Genomic DNA, 26,496 nt, shown 5'->3' with positions numbered 1-26,496 from the left:
GTACTGTGCCTACTACACTGAATCTTCAATACACACAGGCTTGGTGGTTCAGGAATTTAAGACAACTCTGAAGATTAGTTAAGGTAGTTGTCTGTGCACATCTCTGCATCATACCATGTAGACATACTTCAAGTGCTTAAAAAAATATATAACTTATTTACCACTGTTGCTGTTTCTTTGCATTTCTGTAAGGGGAAGAGGTCCCAAGCCAGGGACCTGATGTACAAGCTGATGTACAAAAACAGATGGACTTTGCTCTGAAGAATCTTAAACTATCATGACAGACAATGGTCAGACAACTCAAATGTCTGTTCTTACTTGGTAAGTGTAATAAGTAGTGGATAGCACTAGCTGTATTAGTAATGGCTTATATCTCCTGCTATGAAAAAAAGCACAATGCCTGCACATTATCTTTTTTCTTTTTAAAAGTAGGATCTTTGTAGTGTGTTACTAGGCTGAAGTATACTATGAAACTGCATGATGTGGCATGGTGAACTTCCTCATTCTGATTGTTTACATTTCCATGCAAATTTCTTCCGAGCAAAGAAAAGTGAGAAGTTTTGGGTTACCAAACAAAGAAACTAAGCCTGATCCTCATTTATGGTTTGTAGATGAGAGTCAATGCTGCCTCACAAGTTTGGAGAGAACAAAAAGTAAAAAAAAAAAAAAAAAAAAAAAAAAAAATTCCATACATTTATCACACTGCTCTCAATTTAATTGCACGTGCATGTTTAGTCAGGGAATTTTAATGAGACAGTTATAGACAGAATGTAACCACTGTGGCGCCTCTGCCACTAAGCTAAAATGTAGAAAAAGAATCTTGGTAAGTTACAAAGACACATTTGCCATCAGTGTTTCATAAGTACTTACGATTGTTAATCACAAGTCCTGGAAATGAAAAAAAAAAAAAAAAAAAAAAAAAAAAAAAAAAAATACTTGTTTCATTTCTGTTAAAATTACGGGATGGTGCATTTTCGTTTACCACTAAATTAAGTAACTCAGGTCCACCCAGCTGTCTACTCCAAATTCAGATACTAGCTCAGAAGTGGCCCATTTGCTCTCATTTCCAGGGAAAAACGCTCACGTTCTGATTTTGTGCTTTAGACCAAGGGTATCAGACTGTCAGAAGCCTGAACTTCTGAACTAGAGAGAACTGTTGGTGTTGAATTTTCTTTCCCAAAGCTTATTTTGATGCTTATTCTGCCCAATCACACTTTGTATCATTCCAGTCCTTGTGATGGATACCAAACTAACAGCCCCTACACTTTCATGGTGTAGAGGTGTTCAGCAGTTCACAGTCCTGTACAACTTATGCCCAGCTGGAAAGGGTGTTTTGCAGGCACCATCCATCAGATTGCTGTGGTAATAATACCTCTAGAGGACACTGAATCAAGACCATAGATTGATTTCATGTAAACCAATGAAAAATGACAAAGAGGGACCAAAGCTGGATTTGAACTGATCACCTAGGAATGAAAAACTCCATATCCCATTGCATTGAGCTATCTGGCACTCTGCCTCATTCTCTGCCTTTGGCTGGAGATTTAAAACACAGTAATACTCTGCCAGAGGACACAGTGTGTCTGTCTTCATGAAGAAAAATGAAGAAAATAAAAACATTTAGTTCCCTTGTAGGATCACTGTTTTTAAATCAGAGAAGCATATCTTCAGACTGAGATATGCTAACTTCTCTGTAGCAAAGGTTTTTGTACTATTCTTTATGGCCTGCCTAGCAGTTTATTACTGAGAAACAGTGACAGAAGCAGACAGGAGAAGGGCACTCAGCCCATGGCAGTGAGAAATTCCTATTAAGAATGCTAAATCTTTCTTTTTAGGGACTAACCTGCATACTTCTAAATCATCAGACCAGTCATCATACAACACTGGAGGCTTCTGAACAGCATCAGTCACACCGGGCCTTGCCCCAGCGGGTGCTCCGTTATCTGGGGCTGCCAGAGCATCACTGCCGGAGCCTGCCTCTGCAAAGCAGTCCTTTGTATCTTTATTGTGTCTAAGGAAAGATGCAGGCTGTCGATCTCTGTAGTAGCTTTTCCCTTTGCTTTTCCCACATTTTCTTGAGGAAATCCGTGCTTCCTGAGATGATGCTGAAGACTGTGATTCCTTAAGCCTTGGAACCCTTCTTCGGTGGCGATTTAAAGTAGGATTCTCAGGATCAGATACCTCTTGCTTCTTTTTCCCCATTGTGCCCAAAGTGACAAGTTCAACATCATGATTGTTTGAGGGCCCATCCTGGTTACTGCATGATTTATTGCTCCTTTTTCCCCTCCTGGGCATTCTGGCCTTTTCTCTTGCTCTCCTCCTAGCCTGAGCCCACTGACTCTCATCCGAAGATGATGATGAATCAGATGCATTCCAGCTGGATCTGGCAGGCTCAGGATGCATTTTACAGTCTTTCCCCATTCCTTGCTTTTCTGTATGCTCACCATTGTCTCCAGTCTCTCTTTTCCGCCTAAACCTTCGTTTTACTTGTTTCTTACCAGACTCCCTATTAGAAGGGGTCAGCACCACGACAGGGGTTGCATGTTCAAGCTCATCTTCTGACAAATCATGCAAAGTAGTAGATCTGGTCAAAGCAGTAAGCAAACGAAAGGGATGGAAATGGTAAGGGAGGGTGGAAAGAGAGAAATCACAAAAAATGATGAAAATGAGAACATGAATTTTAATAGGAAAACATGAGACTGAAAAGCAAAAACAGAACGAAAACAAAGAGAGGTGAAAACTAAAGTCCATGTAAATTATGAATGTTAAGCAGAAGCAATAGCTACTTATTATTTAATAAAGACAACAACTAACAAGTATCCACCAGATTAGAACATATTTTTCTCAGCACATACCTACAAATGTCCTGAGTGGAAGGGCAGACAGACAACCGTGACTGACTCCTGGGAGCTGTTCCTGTTGTAGGACTGCTTGCCTGTTGAAATAAGTTAGATAATTTGGAATCTTTGTCTATGAAATACATTGCAGATATTTTACTGCTTTGCCACATGATTACAAAATTAAAGTAACTGCTGCTGCTGTTCATAGCGCTCTGCTGAACACATGCAAGCTCACAAAATACAGGAAGCCTGACCAAAAGCAAAACCTATTTGTGGAACTAAATATGACTGAAATGTTTCAGCTCTCATTTGCTCACAACTACTTTTTGTCACTGTTTGAGGAAGCAGCTTTCAACATTTGAATTTTCATTTTGGTTTTGATCTACTTTAAATGTCTGATGAGAAAGGGTGTTGTTTTTATTTCATGCAATCAAACAACCATGATGATTCCCTTCAAAATGGAGTGAAGTGCATTTACATTATGCTGAGTGATGAAGAGCACAAAGCTAACCTATGTTGAGTGGACTGAGGGAACAGTGAGAAAATTAAAGTCTGTTTTAAAAGGTTTTCAAGGCAATCATATCTTCTAGAAGAGCTCAAATACGTTAAACTGATGAGCCTGAGAAGGCCAAAGTACAGGCTGCATCTCTACAAGAGCTCATCACATTCTCAAACAGCAGGAGAGATATAAAACACATTCAGTATGTGACATTTTACTCATAAGGTTGTTGCTACAAATTGCAGGCGCAGTTGCTCAATACTTCCACTGAAAACATTTTGATGGTGTTAACAGCAAACCATTTCAGTGTGCCTCACAATCTACTGGCAGCATAGCTGTACAGAACCCAAATTTAAATCCAAAGCTTTGTGATTCTTCAGGATCTCTCACGAGGTACAGTATTGTGGGGAGAGGGTTCAGTGTAAATCATTCTTAATACTATGACCTTCCTTTAGCTGATAAGGGCATAAGTTTTTAGTAAGTAACCCTATCCCAGTGTGAGCATCACTACTAAATAGAGACAAAATACTATAAGCCTAGGAGTTCCACAAGATCATGCACCAGGTGCAGGGGAAGAATGATTATTAAGCAAGGGTACAAATAATACAAAGATGTAAAGGCTGTCATCCCAACCTTTTGTACTAGCAAATCAAATTCAGTCACACGTAGAGTCCATAATTAAAATTATTTCTAGCTCACCTTTCACCGACATTTTTGTGGTGCCAGTTTGAAAATTAATAGTACAAGCAAAAATAAATAACTATAGCAAGTAACTGCTGACACTTCACTTTGATCCAAGGTTCTAAATACCCATTACATTCCATGCATAGATCTATTGGAAACATCAGTCACCACTATGTGCATTTTTGCTTTTAAGGTGATACCAGCTGAGACTTAAGAACGGTGCTTTTGCATGAAAATGATCTTCTAGCTTTTGGAATTCAAGTAATCCTTTTTACCTCTTGATGTGTTAATATCACAACACAAAAACCATCACTAATTCTTTACTACTAGTTCCAAAAAATGAAACTCAGAGGTATAAGAACTAAGCCAACATAAGAAATTAAGTTGATAATGCATTTGGGCACAATCCTTATGTTCATATCTTTTCTTCATATGAAAATGAAAATGAAATGAGAAACATTAGAATGTCTACAGTCTAATGCTGGAAGAAAGGACGAGTATCTGTGAGAGAAATTGTTTGGATTTCATATCTCTTTTTCTACAAAAGGCACATTTCAATTACACGTACTGTGAAGGAATATGAATTGTTTTTACATACACATTAGAAACAGATGGTATAGGTATGGTTGGGTATACAATCTTTTTGCATCTCAGCCTCTGTGTTTGGTTTTAAGTGATTAGGCATACCTTAAGCTACTTAATGAGGACATATGTATATATCAGCACCAGAGCCATGCTAGTGGGCTACACGCTGCTGAAAAACTCCAGGCAAAGGAACTGCTGAAGAAATCCAGCCCTAGAATTGAGTCTGGACTTCTGAATTCATCCTTAGCTCTCATCGCCCTGTGCCTAACTCCCTTTTCTTTTTTTCCCATCACAGCAGCAGGGCTGTTACTATTGCTTCTTTCGGGATCTGTGTATTAAAAGGGTTCGGCTTGACCTTAAGCAGTGGTCAGGTCATCCTCATGCCTTAAATGCAGGATTTGTATCACCTTGCCTTAAGCATTACCCTTTGAAGGGATATGGAGAATGGCTAAGCTGGCCCAGTAACAGTACAGTAGGTCTGCACAAATTCAAGAAACTTTCGGCAACTATTAAAGCAGGAAGTCAGCTAGACAGTTCTTAAGAGGGCTGGAATCAAGCCAAAAATTAAAACAAATTCCTTGAAAAGCTTTTACACTTATTATTTGGGACTGGAGACAGATGGAAATCTAATTATTTTAAGATAAAAATTACATTACCAGTTTGGTTGCTTAAATCTTACATTTCACTCTCAGCTATTAAGAGGTCTGGACTGTTTCAGCCCTGCTCAGTCAAATTTACTTTCTAGTTCCCCTGCACTGCCATAATGATGTTATGTTTAGTTGCACATAACGCAGAGGAAGCTTTATTTCCTTCTAAAATGATTTACATCAAATTCTTTTTAAAAAATGAACACGTTTCGCTTGTTTGTCTAATCTCTGTTGGAGCAAACCTGACATCTGGACAGGCAAAAAGCGTATGTACCACATAATTAAAAAAAAAAAAAAGCATAAAAATGCCAACACGCCAAACTACGCACAAGATAATTCAGATTATCAATGAGCAAGTTTAATTCAATATGTTTCTACAACTTTTAAATGCAAATTTTGATTTTCATGTACTTTAAAATAGCTTTTAATGGTAAAATTAATTGATGGAGTGATTTCTAAAACCAAGTCAATGTTTCTGATATTCATTATCTGATACTTGCTTATGGACCTCACAGGTACTGGAGGGCCTTATTTTGCAAATAATTCCAGTCTTATCTCTGTAAATTAAACAGGAGTAGAAGGACCTGTTAATGCCAGGTCTGTCCCTGCTACCACATGTCATATGAATATAACCATTCACAGCTACTCAAGCTGTTTTTAAAAACTTGTAAATTCCAACTCAGCTGGAAGCCTACTCCCTTTGCTTTTTCACCCTACCCACATTCTGACAGTATAAACTGCATGTGCTCTCTGCTGCCAGAGCTGCCTCTGTGCTTACCTCATTTCTTTTGGTAATATTCCCTCTTAGCCACCTCCTCTACAAGCTATACATCCAAAGCTCTTGCTTTTAAAAATATATATATATTCTCTTAAGTCCAAACTCACAGTGAAGATAGCTAAAGTAGCATTGTCAGTTGGTCTATTTACAGAGCACAGAATACAGCCATATGGAAGTTCCAGGTTAGATCCTAGAAGGATCTAACTTGTATCAGTACAGCATTTTGCTTCCTCTGAGCAGCAGAGTGGCTTTATGAACCCAAGCGAGTGCTGCCCTGCACAGCTTCCACATTCATCTGACAGTGCTGCCTTGGAGTCTCTGCAATACCGTCTTGCCACAAAACACAGCACTGAACAAGTCCACCATCCCTGCTCATAATATAAGCTTTCTTTTATTTTCAGTCACCTTTACTGGTAGTTTTAGCAACAAAACACTGATATCCTTTTAGTGGCATATCTGACAAACCAAAACATGCTCATTTGAATATATTCTGCTCATATCATATCTTTCCAGCTCTTATGGGATTGTATACATAACAGATGTTGGAAACAGTCTCAAGCACACAGATCTTATTGCTATAATTGCTGTCCCATTGCTATATTGCTATTTAGCACACTGAATATTTTGAGATACTGTATTTGTTGAATAGAGAGATCAGATTGATGCTGTGGACTCCAATTCCACTTGGCAGGTAGAATAATGATTTTTTTTAAGAACAGTATTCCTAGAATAGATGTCTACTTCAGACAGCTATATTGTACAGCTCATTGGAATGGGAAAACTAAACAAGCACTGCACTAATTTTATCAGAGCAAATTATATCAGCAGTGTAATTAAACGTGGTAATTCAAAATAAAGTTGTCTGACAATTCATTTATAAGCAAGTCAGCCCATTTCTCTATGCCATCAACACAAGGAACATGCTTGAGGGATAATTCCAACTCCAGCTAATTAAGTTTGGCATTTCAAAAAGGTTGTTAGTAGAGAGAGAATCCCCAGTCACCACCTTCTGCTGTCTTGGACAGTTTGGATGTACTTTCTTGTCAAGGATATGTAATTCAATTTACAGACATGACAGAGCACTTATCCACAATTATTTTTGATATGTTCAACAGGATTTGGTAGTATGCTTTTCAAACAGAGTACTGGTAAATACAGAGTTTTCTGGACAATCAAGATGATAATAATTTTTCTGACACAGGGTTTTTAATACCACACATACATGTCTGTTAAGAGACTGCTGCAAAGACAGAAATAGGGGACAGAATTAAGTTCAACTGATGAAAACAGTAAGAATTTCAAATCAAGATTGTCTTTACTTTGATGTTCAGGCTCAGTAGAATTTTCCAGATAGTAACAAAAATGAGAGTCCTCACTGGCCATCTATTGCTTAACACTGCAAGTTGAAACTAGTCTAAGAACGAGTCAAGTTGTGCTCTTCTTCAGAAGATAAAAGAACTCTACTTGGACCTAAGACAAAAGCTGAGTAAAAGCACCTTCCACAAGTGGAACTCCATTCATATTTGAATGAAGTTAAGCTTTAAAATAACAAATCAGACGTAACAAATAGCTGCTATAAAATGGCCTCACAGATACCACCAGAAAGGCTAATGAATCCTCTAATACCTCTGTTCTGAAGAAGGAAGGCATTTCCAAAAGCTGCTCAGCTTAACAACACTGCCTAAGTACAAAGTCACAGAAAACTGAAGGAAGGTAGGGCAGACAGGGAATATGACAAATGCTTTTTTTCTAATTCTATTACCCTGCTTTTATTAAGGTTGGACCATATGATTCTTGAGGTCCCTTCCAGCCTGGTATTCTGATTCTACAATTCTTGTCCTAGGTATGCTTTATAAAAGTGATGCATCACAGAATCCCCCCAGATCCCATCAACCAATCTAGTTAAAAAGCTGAAGCTCTATCCTATTAAAATAATGGCACACCAAGGAATGGATAACCTTAGAAGTGTATGACAGTTTGCATGGCAATAAGCTCAGCAGGAGATCTAGTCTGTGGATTTTGATCTGAAAAATTCTGCTTTGTAAACAATGCAACTCTTTATGGAAAACACCTGTCATTATAAACTTTTATTTGGATAATTTCTCAGATCTAATAAGATCAAAAACATGGTGGAAATGACCCAAGTCATGTGTGTCTTACAAAGAGTGTCTTGATGGCAACTGAAACTTATGTACATGGGTTTGGGAGAAGGGGGTTTCTTCGTTTTGTTGGGGTTTTCTCATTTTTATTTTTTTTTGTCCTTTATGATGGATTTCCTGCTGTGTGCTCAAAGTTACTATAGTCTGATTGAAGGCTTTACAGCATTAAATTAATTGGTAACTTGATTTCTGTTACATATTCTTTCACAGATTTTTTGAAAATTATTTCTTGCACATCTCTCCTCTAATCCTTTTCTTTCTCTCCTGTCCTCCTTCCTCCTGCCTCTGAAGAGAAAGAATAAAGAGAAAAGTAACACATAAGGAGGTAGAGGAAATATCCTCACAATTCTGCTGAGCAATACCATTCAGAGCCTTTGAAAGTCAGTACGAATCTGTTAGAAAAGGGTTTGAAATCTAAATCATTACAGCAGGTTTACTTTCCATCAAAGTAAAATTGCAAGTGGCAAATCTATCCTACTATTTAAAAAATGAAACCAACAAAACCAATTACAAACTTGACTTGTAGATTCAATAAGCTTTTAAATTTCTTTTCTCCTGTCTTACTGATCTTTGTCAACTTTTGTTTTAAAGGTAGAGGTTCTAATCAAAAAAACACTCTTTCTATAGATGTAGCACTGCTAGCTAAACTTTGAATTATCAGACGGATTATAGTTTGCAAAAATCTCTGTGCTGCAGCAATGCAATGTTTTTGATTCATGGTTCTCTTCAAGGATACATCTTTCTAGGCATTATCATTTCCTTAATAAAAATGTTTTGCAGTTCATAGAAAAAAATACGCAGAGTAAGCAATTGAAACAAAGGATGTGCTGGTCTTTACACAAAAGGTGCAGAGCCCTGAAGCCAGCAGCTTTTGACTGTCTGGAAGGAGCTTAACACAAATTTAGCCTGTAGGAAAGGTGAAACACAAAATGTGTATCTTTTTTGTTACTGGATTTTGTAGGATTTTATTTCTGAAGGTAGTCAGGATCAGTATTCAGAGAACACCATTTAGACTTTCTTTTCCCTTTGGAAAAGGGCATCTGTTTCTACATATCCCTCTATCAGCAAGAATTACAGCCTAAAAATATTTCTATATACTAAACAGTTTTCATTCATGTGACATTCCTGCCACTCTCCCACTAGTCCATATGTATGCAAGTGCACACACTCATCCTATTCTTCACTTGGGCTGATGGGCTATAACAGACACAGATTGGATGAAGTACCATGTGTGAGGATACCACTATTATATTTGAATAACTCTACTCTGGTGTGTATTTGGTTTCCAGCCCTTGTGAAGCGAGAAACCTAAACGCACCAGTGCAAAAGAGCTGTAGAAAGACTATTGAAATGACTAAGCCAAAAGACAGTGAAGGCCTGACAACACATTATGAAAAACTGGGGACACCATATTTTTATGAAGCACAAGGAACCTCAGAGTACAGCAATAAATAATTTTGTATCACTGTAAAAATAAAGTTTGCTTAATTATATTATTTTTAGGACAAAGACCTGAAATGTGCTTCTGAGTGCCACGGTGAAGAAATAAATGCCATATAAAAATTTCCAGGAGTACCTATGGAGTAGTTATGTTACAGATCATAATTCTTGTTGAAAACTAAACATTAAGCATCTGTCATAACTTGCATACCATGTTTATTGAAAACTATTTCACCTGTATTGCGTATCATAGCATAGGACTGAAATCAGTGGTAACACCATGTATTTACAGAAGTGGAAATTATATATAGGCATTACACACAAAGTAAGCTTGTATAAACACATGAAGTTTGTGGTGTTTAACACATTTCAAACACACATGCAGTTCTGACTGTGTGTGCTGATGTGGCACATTTAGGTATACTCAGAATAAGCTGTTGATAAGAATTGTGATTTAATAAAATAGAATCTGTATTATTGTATACATACATGTTTTTGTATGTATCCCCTCTCATTAGAACATGAGTTTAAAACAGGTCAAGTGTATTCAAGAATAATTTGAAAATGTATTGTTTTCTACCTTTTGTCCCCTGGAACTGAGAGGAATTTTATGTGATTTTATTCAGAAGTTCAAATTTCAGGCACAATCAGGTAAATTCTGTAGTTAAGTCTTTTGTTAAGCTTATTGTAAATAAATGATAAATTGCATGGACAAACCACAAAGTATTCTCTAGAAAAAGAAATCAAATATTTACATCTAAGGGGGGAAAAAAAGTGCAGCAATAGTTATTATGCCATCGTATCTAGTTCTAGTTTTTTGCCTTTCTCTGCTTTATGTTTTGATGAACAAAATACTTTTCACTAACTTGTTTACTTTGTGCTGTTGTTTTTTACAGTAACAGAATCATAATGAGAGTTAAGTGCCAAGTTAGCCTTCACCTTTGATATTAATGATTCTGTTTATGAGCAAGAAGAATCATTTAGATGACTAACATAACATTTACACTCATATTTTAATGCCGGCTTTGTATACAGGATATTATTCACTGTAACAGCACTTTTGAAGGCTGACATTTTACACTTTACAAGAGCAAGGACTTGTTTTTTTCTTGGTTTATTTTCTTGTTTGGAAGCTCTAAGTTTTCTCTCAGTTGCTCATTGCAGTAATCTAGAAGATACAGTTGGAAAGGATGTAACTACATGTTTTCTTGAAAAAAAACCACCATGGCAATCTGGAAAAGAATTGTCATTTATGATTAGTGTGAAACTGGCAAAGAATATTAAGAATAACAAGATCAACTTGTAGCAGTGAGTCCCCTGTAGCAAAATGCAAGGGGTCATGCAATTGCTCTTTAGGATTCAGTCATGCAACAGGTATCTTGGAGGTGCTAAAATCTTCTTTCAGGCTATCAAAGTCGATGATAAGAAAATTTTTCACAGTAAGAAAAATCAGCCATTGGAACAATCTCCCAGAGAAGTGATGGATTCCCCAGCATTGGATACTTTTAAGATTCAGCTGGACAGAGTGCTGGGCCATCTTGTATAGACTGTCCTTTTGCCAGGAAAGGTTGGACCAGGTGATCCTTGGGGTCCCTGGTATTCTATGATGAACATTTAAGTTCCCTTATGCCTTTTCCACCATAAGCCCTACCATTTGTGCTTACAATAATTCAGGCAGAAGATCCTATGCATTCTCTGTTGATATCACTGCCAAAGACACGGTGGTATTCTTACCCATTTGAAAAAAATGCATAATGAGCTCTGCTTCGAGTTGTGTAAATTACCCAAACTGTGATACAGGACTCCTCACACATTCACCTTGTGTGAGACAGCATGAAAAATTAAAGAATATCAAAACCCATGTGAAAGAACATTCAATTATTATGGAAGAAATTAAACAGAAATGTATAATTCTAAAGGATAACATATTATATTACATACTACATAAATTGATGTTCAGCTTGTGAAATACATTTCAAAATCACAAACTGCGTAGCTCAAATGCACAATCAACAAATAGACAACAATAAATTTTTCATCTAAAACTTTAGCAGGCACTACTCTGACAAGCTGGTGGTTTTTGGTTTTCATTTGGATCTTACTGAGAGGACCCCAACTTGACATAAAAAAATCAGTTTAGAAATTGCATAAACATATCATAAAATCAGTACTTTCTTCCCCTTCTCTGTTGTTTTTCATATTCTAAATTAGACCAATGAATATTATCACACTGAATATTCCAAACTGATTACCTCACTTCTTCCTGATGTAACTCAACAGAGTTTTATTAGATGGATGCTTCAGAGACTTGTAAATAAAAATTGTTCTACCACCTGCTCATGGCTTTTGAGAAGCAATTGAGCCAAAGCAAAAATCAGGCAATTTGCTCCAAGCCTGAGTTTCTCTGCACTGAAAAGTGAGCCCAAAGATCCCATTAGAGAATTTAAAATCTTGCTGCTGAGAGAGTATCCTTCTCTAAGGAGCTCTTGAATCATAATTAACATGCAGAAAGATAATTACAATGTGTTAGAAAAATTTCTTCCAGAAAGCATTTTAATGTAACCAGGCAGCCTCAGAAACACATATAAGCATAACCTCTACAGACCTCAATTCAAACACAAGATTTGTTCCACTGGTTAACCACAACAGAAAGAAATTAATCCACCAGATCCTTCTCAGACTAGTTTTTCTCTTAGATTATACACATCTTTAGGAAGATATAATAAGTTTACTGAAAAATCTACAGTGCACTGAACTAAGCAGCAACAAATACGTAGTGAACAAGGTCAAGTTTTTAATTTACTTAGTAACTACGGCTCCACTTTGTCACTACGAGATGATATGAAATAGAGCTCAGTCCCAAATATGATCTATTACCCCCAGTGCTAGCAGGGCACAAGGCAAGAAGACCTGTTTGTTGATTTATTGGTTCTACATAAAAAAATCTATGTTATTACCAGAAGTGCAGCAGAAATCAGACACTGCTACATTTTCCTAATTGTCTCTGCTTGGAAAACCAACTGAAGCAGTTCCTTCAGAGTCCCGGGCAGTTTTATTGATGTATAGGCTGGAGAGAATGAATTAATATCCTGGGTGGCTATTCACTGAAGACAGCCACAGCTCATTGTCAGTCAGTCAGGAAACAGACAGACAAATTTGGGAAGAGTATGGAAGAGTTAGAGTACAAAATGACATGAAATTACTTTCAAAAACCTGTATTTAACTCAGTGGCTACCCCACAAGCAGGATATTTAAGGTCACAGTAATGAGCCGGAAAAGAACACAGAGATGGATCAGCAAATTAGTTTGAGCAAATGCTCGCTCTCTCTCCTACCCACCGAGCAAACTGGCGCTGGCACAGGAGGGGAGTGCCAAGGGCAGAAGAGGTAAAGCACAGTGTCTTATGTGGACAAGGGGCAGTGGGAGCTATAGCCTGACTGCACTAAGTTTTCACTGTTCAGGTACTCTCACCCACAAACAAAATAGTACTTGATTCAGTCCTGAGTCATGTTAACAGAATGAAACTGCAGGATTTTGCCTTACTCCTGCCATATTGATGAAATACTCAATTATACAAGTTTAAAAAAAAATCGCTTTCACAGGTAGAGCTAAATAATTTTTTGGTGACATAAAAATGATTTGTAAATATTCCAGTTGGCTTTATTTTATCATAGTACATGTATAGAAACGTATTGGCCAGCCAATGTTTTCACTTAGTAACATGTATTACAATAGACTTTACAAATAATTTCATATTGAAATCATATCTAAATATTTTAGGTTTTGTCCTTTCATTTGGCTAAAATAGTTTTATATTGACATTCTTACCAGAAACTTCTATGCAAGATAAGAAAATCTTTGCAACATGCTAAATTACTGTTCTGTTCATGAACAGGAAAAGTGAATGGTAAAACTGAAGTGTTGATTTCCCCCCCGTGCCCCTCTAGGGAATGTTTGCTTTTAAAATCTATAGATTGAATAGGTATATTCTAACTAGTATCTGGTAAATAACAAACAAACCAAAGCCATTCCTTCTTATTATACCTAGATAAGACATATTCAATATTCAACAATTCAGTTTAATCTGTAATACCACGCAATTCAGAGTTAATGTACCTAGTACACAAAATTGCCCAATAAACAACTTAAGAGCATTATGAAATATGAATCTGTATTTGCAGAATCTTTGTAACACCTTGTTTGCGAAATCAAATATAGCAAAATCCAGTGTTATCAGGGAGCATCTACTCTGCTCTGGACCAGGAGCCCCACACACAACCAAGGCAGGCATACACAATGCACAGTAACTGTTAAAATGTAACTATCTATTTGACCCTTTTTGCCTTATTCATACAGGCAAATGAAATAAATAAGAGATGGAAAATCAAAACAATGTATTTTGATTAGTGTAATTTATATTTCTAGATAAAGTATTTCTAATTTTTCTGTCAATTGAAATTTTTGTTGTGTGCAAGATCTGCTACTGCAGAGAACTCAACTCTTGCTTTGATATATAGCTTACATGCCCTAGAAGCTTCCAATCTTGTTTTGAGGTGCCATATTTGTTAATATTACTTTGTGCCAGGCAATATTAAGCTGAAAAGTTCAGTGTTCGCTTTTCTATGTACACATACACATATACCTTCCCATTTTACAAGAAAAGCACTTCGAAGCCAACAATAAACTGGAAACTGGCTTTCCAATTTAATGTCTTTCAGCATTTGAAAAGCTTCACTGACAGGTAGCTTCACATGGAAAAATTGATGCGAAAGAATGAATGATGCTATACATCAGAAACAGATTAAGTGCATGCCTGAAAACCTTGCTTATTAATGTACTACTTTGAAAGATGCAAGCACCCCTTTCTAATATGCACCTATAGTGATTTCTGCAGAAATTACTTCAAAATAAATGTCACTGCCATATGTCGTGTCAGTGAATATATTTATGCTGTGTCACAATGTAACGTGTAAAACTGACTTAAAAAAGCAGAAAAAGTAATATCAAATCAGCATAGATTTACGATAATTAGAACTACATACATGCACTTTAAATTGTTAGTGAAAATAATACATATACGCCGGGATCAAGCTTGTAAGTTTACAACTATATGCTTTTTAAAAATAGCCAAGAGGTCAGGAAGAGGTTCACCCACATCCTTCAACAGGCTGGATACATTGTACGCATTGTACGTCTTTTGCCTTGCATTTTTTTTTTCCTTCTTAGAAGAGCAAAATCCAACATATACATATTTCTTTAAGAAATCACAGTATTTTTTTTTTTACAGCTCTGAAAAGAAAACAGAGGTGTACCCTACAGACACCCTACAGGGTGTACCCTACCGACAATAATACTGTGGAGAAGGGGCCTAGGGATATTGTGTTTGCACTGGATGGAAAAATATTTAATCTTTAGATACAAACATAACACATGGCAGATGTTTAGGCTGGGATTCAAACAATTACTGAGTTTTTAGCTTTTACCTCCTGTACATCCTGGCATTTTGGCATAGATTTCAGCCACATCTGAACCAAAAATACAGAAAAACGGGGGGTTAAAACCAAAGAACTCCAGTACAAATCACATTTTGCTTCTCCCTACAGTTTTCCCTTCTTGGTTTCCTAGAAACTAAAAAGCATCTAGATATAAAGTCCTGGCTGCAGTGAACCATAAATCCCTATAAAAGGAATTCAGTCCAAAATGATGACACATTCATAGCTTTATACATTACAGCTGTTAGCATTTGGGTAGGGCAGAGGGAGCAAAATCAAACAGTCAGTCTATCTTAAGAAAAAGTTTTAATGTAACGTTAAGTACTTGTAGAAAGCAGGTGCAAAAAGTGCAACTGTTATTTACTTATCATTATCACACATATTATTACAGTAATAACTAATTGCATATTTATACTTTAAGATAGATTTTACATGGAAACCATAACATTGGGCAGTAAAAACTTATTCTGATGTTTATAAAGAAAATATCAGAAGATGCATATATAGTTAAATGTAGTAAAGTGCTGTACTATATTTGATAAACTTAGTTTTCTTTAAATTCTATACAAAGGAAATAGATTTCACATACCTTTGAAATGTTACTTGATCGACTTGTGGAACGCCCTGGGGATTTGTCATTCTGAAAAACAAAATTAAAAGATAAAGAAAGTTATGCCATTTGAATTCTACCTCAGAAGTCATCTTTTGAGTGCACAGAGTTTCTTTTCCTTTATTTTTCTTCAGTTTGGTTACTGACTGTGCAATGGAAGACAGCTCAATGAATAAATTATTGCAATATTCATACAAATTACATTGCTAAAAAATTCTGTAATAAATAAAAGTTAGCACTTAGTCACTGTTACTTTATTTTGTGTGGTTTTTTTAAACAACATTTTGAGTGAAAGACTAATGGATCATCACAGCTCCTGCTGTGATGCAAACTGGTACTCTTGTATGACAGGAATGTTTCATGACAAATAAGAAAATTCACCTAGTTAGACCAGACACATCCCTGCTGAAAAAGTTGTATTCGTCCTTTCAGGAAGATTAAACCAGCACTACATGACTTCTTGGCCAGACATCTTCTGAGATAACAAATAGTAACCGGTCATAGCTATAGCTGAATTTACACCTGTGCCTCTATCCCCTCTTACCCACATACACATACAAACCAACACCATAGGTTGAAATCCATTAATAAAGTATATATTGAATAGCTACAGTTCTACAGCACAACATTTTTTTGTGCTGGCAAATCAAAGGAGGAAGTGAATCAGCGGTTCAATGATTTGTTCAGTATTTACATTTACCCAGCACCAGATTCAGCTTCATTTACACTGAAAAGGTAAATGATATTTCAGAAATAATGTTCAACCCCTTGATAAATACACATATTTTAAGAACGTTGTAGAAATGTTTTTCTCAGCAGAGAGAATGGAGGTTCAAACACTAAGGTGAACTGTTCATACAAACAAGACTGATTTTTACCTAGAAGGGGTTGAACTAGATTTCATTTGTACAAGATTGTTAAATTATTTGCTCAGGATGGAGGCAGGGGAGAACATGGGAGGGCTGGAGCACCTCTCCTACGAAGACAGGCTGAGAGAGCTGGGATTGTTCAGTCTGGAGAAGAGAAGGCTCCAGGGAGACCTTATAACGGTCTTCCAGTACCTGAAGGGGCCTACAGGAGAGATGGGGAGGGACTCTTTTTCAGGTAGTGTAGTGATAGGACGAGGGTAATGGTTTTAAATTGAAAGAGTGGAGATTTACACTAGATATTAGAAAGAAATTCTTTATTCTGAGGATGGTGAGACACTGGAACAGGTTGCCCAAGGAAGTTGTGGATGCCTCATCCCTGGAAGTGTTCAAGATCAGGCTGGATGAAACTTTGAGCAACTTGGTCTAGTGGGAGGTGTCCCTGCCCAGGGCAGGTGGGTTGGAACTTTCTAACTCCAATCATTCTATGGGGACAAATACCAAAGAAGATTTTCACTTATGCTGCTTAATTTGCAAAGAAGATTTTCACTTATGCATCACTGGCAGGCAGACACATACACTAATAATTTGATGTGTATATGTCTATAAAAGGCTTTCAGACTATGACACTTCTCGTCCTTCATGAAAGAACTACAGAAAAATACAGAAGCTGCTAGTTGAAAAAAGTTAAATTTCCCGCTCCACCAGTGCACGTCTAGGCTAGAAATTAGTATTTCCCCAATAATTTGTAGCACAGAATAATTTTGTAATGACAAAAATGACAAAAAATCCCCCAACCTTTGGCTATTGCTCAGCAAACACTTAGGAAATAACACTTCACCATTTTTATAACAAAAAAAGCTGCTTTGATCTCAAGCCCAGCAAGCACACTCAAATGAAAAACAGTTACATTTTAATTTATTAGTTTCTACAGAAAGTTTCAAACCTACTTTGTTGTTTCATAAACCTACTTTATCTCTTTTCCTTCAGATGGTAGGTAGCTTATGTTTTTGTTCAGTCCCTCAGCACCATGAATCTTTTGCACTGCAAATACTAATATACTGCACTATCTCTCTTTTTACTTTGTCTTCACTAGCATTAAGTAGCACTTAATGTCTGTCCTCAAAAAAGCGGTCACTGAACTCCCTGATCATACATTATTCTCCATTTTATTCTACCATATGGGCTAAATCTCAGGACTTAACCCCCTTCAGGTTTGTGTGTCAAAGTTTCTTCTTTTGTAGGAAGAATTCAAAAAAAGATTTTCTCAAGTTAAGCACTTATTTATTACATTTTGTCCTTGAAGTTGGCCTTGCTTTGAACAGGGAAGTGAGCCAGACAATTCCTTCTGACCAAAAGCATTCTATGATTCAAATATTACTTCTGTGATATATTATCCACTGTAGTTTTGGTAATAAATTAATAATTGCTTATACTTTCTATACAACATTAAGTATATACAGTTTTGAATGTCTCCATTGAAAATATACTTTGGATATTCTGGGTCAGCGTTCAGAGAAGCTCTGCTTTGACCTCAAAATAACGGAAGTTATGGACCCATGAAATTAATTCCCATTTTGTGGTTAAAAATTTTGAATGGGGATCATAGCTGAGAAACTCCCTGCTATAATCATGCAACCTTAATCTTCCATCACTTGGACTAAAGAAATATTTTGTGTTTTCTGACAGTGCAGAGAACTCTGGAACTCTAACTTCCTTTCTTTTAATAATCAGTCATCCAAGATTCATTTTTAAAATCTGTTTCCCCAACCACAGCTCTCTTGGTTTTTTACATGGTCCATTCTTCACTATGGCACATACCTCCTTCACTTTAGTTGCAACAAGCTATTCAACCTCTAACTGAAAACTCCTAGCATCCAAACTCTGCAAAATACTTTATCATACACTGAACGGTCTAAGTTGAAAGACAGAGTGTTGGCTTTTGAAAAATAAATAAAGAGATAAATAAATTTAATTATAATTGTTGAGGTATTGTAAGGTGATTTATCCTGAAAAGCATGTAAATAAAACACTAAATAACCATAAATAAATCAAAGATAGACTTTTTTGTTCAAGTTCACATTGAACTCGCACGGTTGTTCAGACAGAACAACAGAATAGAAAAGTTATGGCAAAAATCTTTTAAAATGTGTCCTTAAAGAATGTCTGTGTGCTTCTATTTTAATGGTTTATTTTTACGAAGTACTCACATTGTTAAGAACAATTGATTCCTTTTCTTATTGTAAATGAAAATGAACTGTCTTTATTGAAGAACATTTGTCCTATAAGCTTGCTAAACACTAATAAAAAATATTTTTTTTCCCACACATTCAATATTATTTTATATTTGAAAGTTTATATCCAAAGAAATATATGTTCAAACATCTGTATATATTTTTGTGCATCAGGGAAATGTCTTATCAGGTCATTCTAATCAGATTATTTCAAGGAAAGTAGCATCTACTTTTTAGAATTCACACATCCCAGTAGGAATTACTTACTGTCTATAAATAGGGCTCTTTATCTCCCTGACTGAGTTTTCTAAATTTACACATACAGAGGTCCTGCCCTTAAGCAAAGTAAAAAGAAAATATTCAGAGAGATCTCTTGCTAAAATTCTGAAATGGACTTTTTCTCCAGTCAAGGAAACAGCAAAACACCTCCTTCCAAGACTTGTCTTGGCCATGATAGGTATGAGCTTTTCAGCTTGCATGTTGTATTACACTGTACAAAAAATCCAGACCAGAATGCCTCTCCTTATTTCCAAAACTCCTGTACCATAATTACCTCATGTCTTCCGTCTTGTGTTACATCCTGCAAACAGTCATTGAGTATCTCTTCAAAACTGTAATAGCATGGAAACAAGTTCCTGTAACAATTCCACTGCAATATCAAGAAAAATCAGTCCATGTCCATAAATTTCCTAAGAACTTGGTTTTACCAACATCATTTACAAGGATATAATTCAAATTTAACCTTCAATATTAATTCTGGGAAGAAGACAAAAGAGAAATAATGCTATGAAATTTCAAATTAAGACATGTTCATGAAACTGCTTCAGAAGGTAAGTTATATGCACCTGCCCCATCATACGACACAAGAAAACCAACTTTGGTTGTAATTAGGAATAAAAAGAATTAAAAATAAAACAACAGTTAGACTCTTTTTTTTTTTTTGTCAGTAAACCACCTGATAAAATCTTATTTCAGCGCAAGACTGGGCTCCTGAACTCCTGAACTAATTTCTTTTGGCAGTGACCATCTAAAATTTAAGTTTATTACACTTTCTGATGCTTAAAGATACAGATTTTCCCAACTTGCAAATGTGACTTACATTGCTAACAAACAGTGTTGTTTTTAAAGGAAGGGAATAAACACGGTATTACTAACAAATGCCTAAAATACTGCTGTGAACAGTTCAGGCACCTATTCTGAGGAGGAGAGTGGTATATTAGCTGGTTGCTTTCTGACTCACACTAAATTTTCATACACACAGTTAACGATTTAAAGTCTTGCTGGGTCTGTTTGTCTAGTTTCTTTCTTTTAGCTGCCCCTCGCTCTGCTCGGGCTGCGAGCATCACTTGGGCTGACCCAGGCAGTTTGCTAACGGACTGCACTTCACCTCTCTGAAGAGAGCACAATACCATCAAGAACTAATCACAGTATCTCCTCCCCACAGGAGAATCTTAAGCAACATTTCTGTCACACACATACACCCAAACCACTCCCCCCCACTAAAACCCCCTTTTACAGGGTGGTGGCGGTTGCCTTTTGCCTATTTTGCCTTTTTTTTTTTTTTTTTTTTTTCCTATGGGCTTTCACTTTTGCATCCCAGTGGCGCAACATGATGCTTCACACATCTGCACACAGTCCTCAGGCTTAGAGTTCTATACATGACCATAATGACAGATTTTCTTCTACAAAATCATTTCCACAATATATCACAAAAATAAATGTCTCCTAAATGTAAGCACAACATAAGGCAAACATAAGCGGGTTTGCCTGCCTAAAGTTCCTTGCCACCTACTAGAGTAGCCCCTCATTACATCCGCATAGAAGCCTCCTTTCAGCACCTTTTCACGTCTGGAATTTAGAAGCGGAGCACAAACTGCTTTCACTATACAGCCTGAGCTATCAGATATGTAGATGATCTCAACTAGCAATCTCAACTAGCAATGTCAGTGGTTGGAAATGTAAAGAACATGCCCATAATTAACTAATACATAAACACACTGTGTAATTACTCAGCATCATTGATAATTTTACTGTGGAACCCAGAATGTTTTCAACAACAAAGAACAGCTGGGTTCAAATTGAGTCTGCTTGGAATATCAAAGACTGTGATGTAGATGCAATCCTTAATTAGAATAATACTAAAATATAAATGAGAATAACTATTAACAAAAAATAAAATGCCAAATCAATACATCTAGTGTAACAGGTATCACTTATATTATTAATATATACTATATCATATTTATATAAAAAATATATAAAAAACATCTAAATCCATATAACATCTGTCTATGAATGTATTTATATGTACAGATATGTAAAAGTATTAAATCTTTTCCTAGTTATATGCCAGAGCTAAGATAACACTGTCCCACAGTAAAGCCATCATTACATTACTCAAGCACTATTTCACAGTTTCTCTTGTTGGAGTTTGAATTATTAAAACAAATACAAGTATATACATATAATACCATACAGAGGGACTTTGACAGGCTTGAGAGGTGGTCTCGAGCAAACCACATTCAGCAAGGCCAAGTGTAAGGTTCTGCACCTGGGTCGAGGCAATACCAACCACAAATAAAGGCTGCGTGGAAAATGGATTGAGAGCAGCCCTCAGAAGGATTTGGGGGTGCTCATGAATGAGAAGCTCAACATGAGCTGGCAATGTGCACCCACAGCCCAGAAAGCCAACTGCATATTGGGTTGCATCAAAAGAAGCATGGCCAGCAGGTCAAAAGAGTTGGTTCTGCCCCTCTACTCTGCCCTGGTAAGACCCCATCTGGAGTACTGTGTCCAGCTCTGGAGTCCCCAACATAAGGAGGACATGGGCCTGTTGGAGCACGTCCAGAGAAGAGCCATGAAGATGATCAGAGGGCTGGAGCACCTCTCCTATGAAGACAGGTTTAGAGAGTTTGGGTTGCTCAGCCTGGAGAAGAGAAGGCTCTGGGGTGACGGCATAGCAGGTTTCCAGTACCTAAAGGGGGCCTAGAGGAGAGATGAGGGGGACTCTTTTTCAGGTAGTGTAGTGATAGGACGAGGGTAACGGTTTTAAATTAAAAGAGGGTAGATTTATATTAGATATTAGAAAGAAATTCTTTGAGGGTGGTGAGACACTGGAACAGGGTGATGGATGTCCCATCCCTGGAAGTGTTCAAGGCCAGGCTGGATGAGGCTTTGAGCAACTTGGTCTAGTGGGAGGTGTCCCCGCCCATGGCAGGGGAGTTGGAGTTAGATGAACTTTAAGGCGCCTTCCAACTCTCACCATTCTATGAGTCCATATTTATTTATGACTATTTATACCAAGGAGATAATGACAATGCTACTGCTGACAGAGCATACAGCCTGTTTCTTGGCCCATTCAGACTTGGATATCCTTTTCTTTACAGGAAGGAGGTGCAGGGGGAATTCAGTTGCTGGTGGTAGCACCCTAACAACTTTCAGAGTAACTGGCAATTTCTAAACAGCTTTAATGTGAGGAATTTGAGCCCTGGAAGGAATTCAAAGCAGATTTTGTCCCTAAAAAGCAGCTCATCGTGAATTGGCAGTCATTTTTATTATTCATTTTCTGTGCTGTTACATATTTTATCTAATTTTTTCATACTTTCAAATTATGAATACTTTTCATACTTTCAACTGTTAGCCATATAACTCCTCTTATAAATGAATCATACCACTAAATCTCCAAATATAAAGTTATTGATATTTAAGTCTGTATTTGAAAATGTAAGAAAATTTCTCTCTCTTCTTTGTAAGCAAATAACTTGCTATTCTAATAAATTCTAACTTCACTATGAAGTCCAACACTCACGTTAAATCACCTGCGCACAAGACAAATCTAAACAGATGAAGGTCTATATTGTAAATCACAGGTGTACAAAACCAGCTGATTATCATAAACAAAGCATCTGAGGATACTGAAGCATTTCAAGCATGCCATTCTGACTGTTGTCTGTGGAAACAGACTTCATAATCCAGTGTGACATAAAGAAGTTAGTTTTATTACCCTAGAAGTTGCTTGTTTTTCATATGCGGGTGGAAGAGTACACAGTACTGAATGAGGAATCTCCCTATTAGTGGGATGTTGGATAACCTTACATAAGAATAATGTACAGCTGCTTTACTTGTCATATGTCCTGCTACTTATTTTTCAACTAAGATATCTTTGTGGCTAGATCTATGGCACGTAAGACCATAAAAATTGCACACTGATACTTTCACTGCAATAAGGTTTGGAATCAAACATTTTAGGGAGTTACTGTCTTCTTCACCATTTTTTCCTCTGAAGAGAATGCTACAATGTCACCAACAGCATGGCACAGACGGGTGTTACCTGTAGCTGCTTCTTGCATTAGTATCTCTAGTGGGCCAGGTTCCTTTCCTCTCATATCTCATACTATCTTACTCCACATCAGTCTCACTGGACTCAGTGTAGCAGGTTTTTTTTAGCGTAAGCTGCTAATAAGCATAATATATATATCAGAAGCTGATCCACCACCCTTTTGAGTTGAAAGTGCTAATTATGATTTAATGAGGCTTAAAGCAATTTCCATCACAGGCCAAGATGAGACAATAGCACGCTTGCTGTTACAACACAAGCGTTTCACAGTGATGCTTCTAACCTGCAATTACATGGACAACATCCATGTTACAATATTTGGTTACTTTCTCTGTATTGCACAGATGTACAGGGTCAAAACTGGTTTAAAAACTGAATAAATACACTCTTGCATTTAAAAAAAACCTCCAGCATTGAATTAACCTTGAAGCACAGCACAGGAGTGCACAGAATATGGTCAGAAAATAGCACATACGGAACACCTGACATAAGTGCAATTCTTTAATAGCTCACATAAAAAGCCAGATTTTACTTTGTTGTACCTTAGTTAGCAAAAGTGAAAAGTTCCTAAAAATCCTTGCCAAAACAACAAATTAAACAATTACGAAGTTGGAAATAAGTTCAACACAATTCAGTAAACAGTGAATGTGTGTCAAGTAGCTGCCCTGGACTGATCATGAGATAAGAAGGTAGCCAGAAGCTTTTATCAGAAAATTATTTCTGGTAATGCCTAATACTAATGAGAATGAGGTTAAAGGAACAAAACTGAAAATAAAAAAGGCCAGGATTTCAGAATATCAACATATAAGGGTGAGCAAGAGTCTTACAACAAAGAAACCATATACAGGAGTCAAAGGGTCATGCTCATTAGTACCTCCTGCTTTCTAGGAGCAAAGTGAACTTCTTCCTACTGCAATTAAGATAACCAGGACCTGAGGGCTGGAAGTGGCTCTAATTTCCTTCTGCGCTTGCAGAGCAACAGAAGCTATTTGATTCAGTTCAGAGGCTGAAGGAGATCATGTCCTCTCCCTTACTGAACATATCTTAAACTGATCTAATAACCATCTTCCACATGTTTCTGCTGCAGATGACATACTTCCTCACCCAAGACAATAAAATGCAGTGCAACAATTCAGCCCCACATGACTCAAGGTTTGAGCACTTGAACAAGTTACCAGAGTTGATATTTCTAATGTAAGCTATTTTATGAAGTTCCAGGATATAAAAACATATCACAAATTGCCTACATATCCTTCAGCATTTTTTTTTTCAAACTAGCCAGGTTTAATTTCCTCTTTTGCTTACTTTAACCATAAGAAAAAACATATGCATTTAATTCAAGGTTGTTCTTCATGATTAGATATTCTAAATCACTCTTTGTATGCAAAAATACAGATATAAAACAGAATTTCTCCTTGTCAACTCATGAACTGTTTGGTGAACACCAAGCATCAAGCACTGCATGCAAAACCTACTGTAATTTGCTGCCTTTACTATTCAGTTTATACCTTGGGGGAAAAAAAGAAACTGGGGGGGGGAAAGCTGCTGAAATTACTAGTAATACTTTTCTAGCAAGACAGAAGTGATTCCCGTCTTTATCCAAAGCTGACCATGCAGTTAAAAATTAAAAGCTGCAAAGATAGATATTGGACAAGTGAAACTTGCCATTACCTTCTTATTAAAAAGTCACACAGAAAAAGCACAGGAAGACTATAACTTAAAGATCAACCAGCTGTTAGTCTGTACTCTAATGACATACCTTGGTATGATCAAGATGGATGGAATGCTAATCACAAATGGAATTAAATAAAAAAAAATGCAAAGACGGATAATGTTAATTACAACTGAAGAAAAGATTACAGAAATAAATAAATAAAACCAGAAAAAGGCAAATACAAAGGACAAGAGATGGAATGGAAAATAAATATAGGAAAATGCTTTCCCCTTTATGCCAAAATACAGAACCACAGAAAAAAAGTAAAATTTGCCCCATGCATACAGGTGTTTAAAAGAGCTAGTTCTTTAAAATCAAAAGAATAACCTACAGGGATGGAGAGTATTTGCATGAATTCAATACCGACAGCTTTTTACCAGAGCTGCGCGCATACTGACACCAATACAAGGCTCTAACTCATCTGACACATAGTGTCTATAGAAGATTTACTTGTTACATTTAGAAACAAATCTTGACCTACAAACGTCTTACTAATGGTTTTTTTTTCAATAGCTATTTGCCAAGATACTTTGCTTCAGCAAAAATACAGAACTTTTATTATTATCATATCATTATCTAGCTACAGCCTGTTTAATTTCTACCATCTCCATACATTAATCAGATCATTTCAGTTATAACAGATAGCAATATAATCTGTGATAGATTTCCACATGTCAAAATCACCTTCTGCTACTTGGTTGCTAATGTCTAAATTACCTGGCAATTACAAACAGCTTGCATGATTGCGCTACTTGATTTACTTTCACTTATTAATGGAGATGTGCTATAGGAGATTTTGTTTGGGTGTTGTTGATAGAGATACCTTGGAAAATTGCAAATGTTATTTTTATAACTTTTTTTCTTTGCATTACTCAGCTATTGAAAATGAAGACAAGCACCGATTTCTACTTTTGTTTTTATAAAACACAAATGCAACAAACAGTCTGCAGGCTTTACTTTGTCAATCTGCTTTGCTAATGTATGACCATCAATCCAGCATTTTTTTTTGTTACTTCTGCAGAGGCGTGACACACATACGTCACTGTACATCTCTGTTTCAAATACAAAATAAAGCAACTATTTAATTATCACTTATTTTCATACTGAGTTACCCTCCTTAAATGGGTTTGATATACGGAGCAAGAAAGTGAAATAGAATCCTCCTCACTATGACATCAAATTATCATTTTGCCTCTCTTCAATGGTGAGTAGAAACATAACACTATATATCTCACTGCAGCATTCTCAAATCAAATGATATATCATTTATATGTTAGCATAATTTACAGATAATGTATTTAAGTATTTCCATCCTTGATCAACAAAGATCTGTTTTTTCATTATCTCATGTCATCATCTCATATATTCAAATATGTCATATTTTCATATATCATGCCATGTATTCGTGTCAACTTCAGTATACTAACCACATATTTATTTTCCAAAGCTCCCAGTACATCATGAAACTTTGCTATTCCTTAAGACTACCAGTGAGTCAAAAGAGACGACTTGGTCTTCTCATCACCACCTCCAATCAATGTTAATTCACTTATCAGTCTGAATGCTCTTTATTTTTCTCTTATAAGTGACATCCTTTCCTCATCTGTCAGGA

The 26,496-nt window shown here is 36.5% G+C and overlaps 1 protein-coding gene across 7 annotated transcripts in view; it reads right to left on the bottom strand.

Annotated features, from left to right (window-relative positions):
* MARCH1 (membrane associated ring-CH-type finger 1) overlaps positions 1-26,496 on the bottom strand; it is a 190,031-nt gene that overhangs the window by 35,643 nt on the left and 127,892 nt on the right. For 5 of the 7 annotated variants that reach the window (XM_014945444.1, XM_014945420.1, XM_014945436.1 and 2 more), the window contains 3 exons: positions 15,714-15,764; positions 2,856-2,935; positions 1,844-2,584 (listed from right to left, as the gene is read on the bottom strand). In XM_014945444.1, the coding sequence (XP_014800930.1) occupies positions 1,844-2,584; positions 2,856-2,935; positions 15,714-15,764 (872 nt within the window). The remainder of the gene's footprint in view (positions 1-1,843; positions 2,585-2,855; positions 2,936-15,713; positions 15,765-26,496) is intronic. The other 2 variants (XM_014945464.1, XM_014945457.1) reach the window with 1 other exon arrangement.

Source organism: Calidris pugnax, unplaced genomic scaffold (genome assembly GCF_001431845.1).
Source record: "Calidris pugnax isolate Ruff unplaced genomic scaffold, ASM143184v1 scaffold15, whole genome shotgun sequence".
Taxonomy (NCBI): domain Eukaryota; kingdom Metazoa; phylum Chordata; class Aves; order Charadriiformes; family Scolopacidae; genus Calidris; species Calidris pugnax.
The sequence above is the reverse complement of the archived record's forward strand: the minus strand, read 5'-3'. Positions and strand labels throughout refer to the sequence as shown.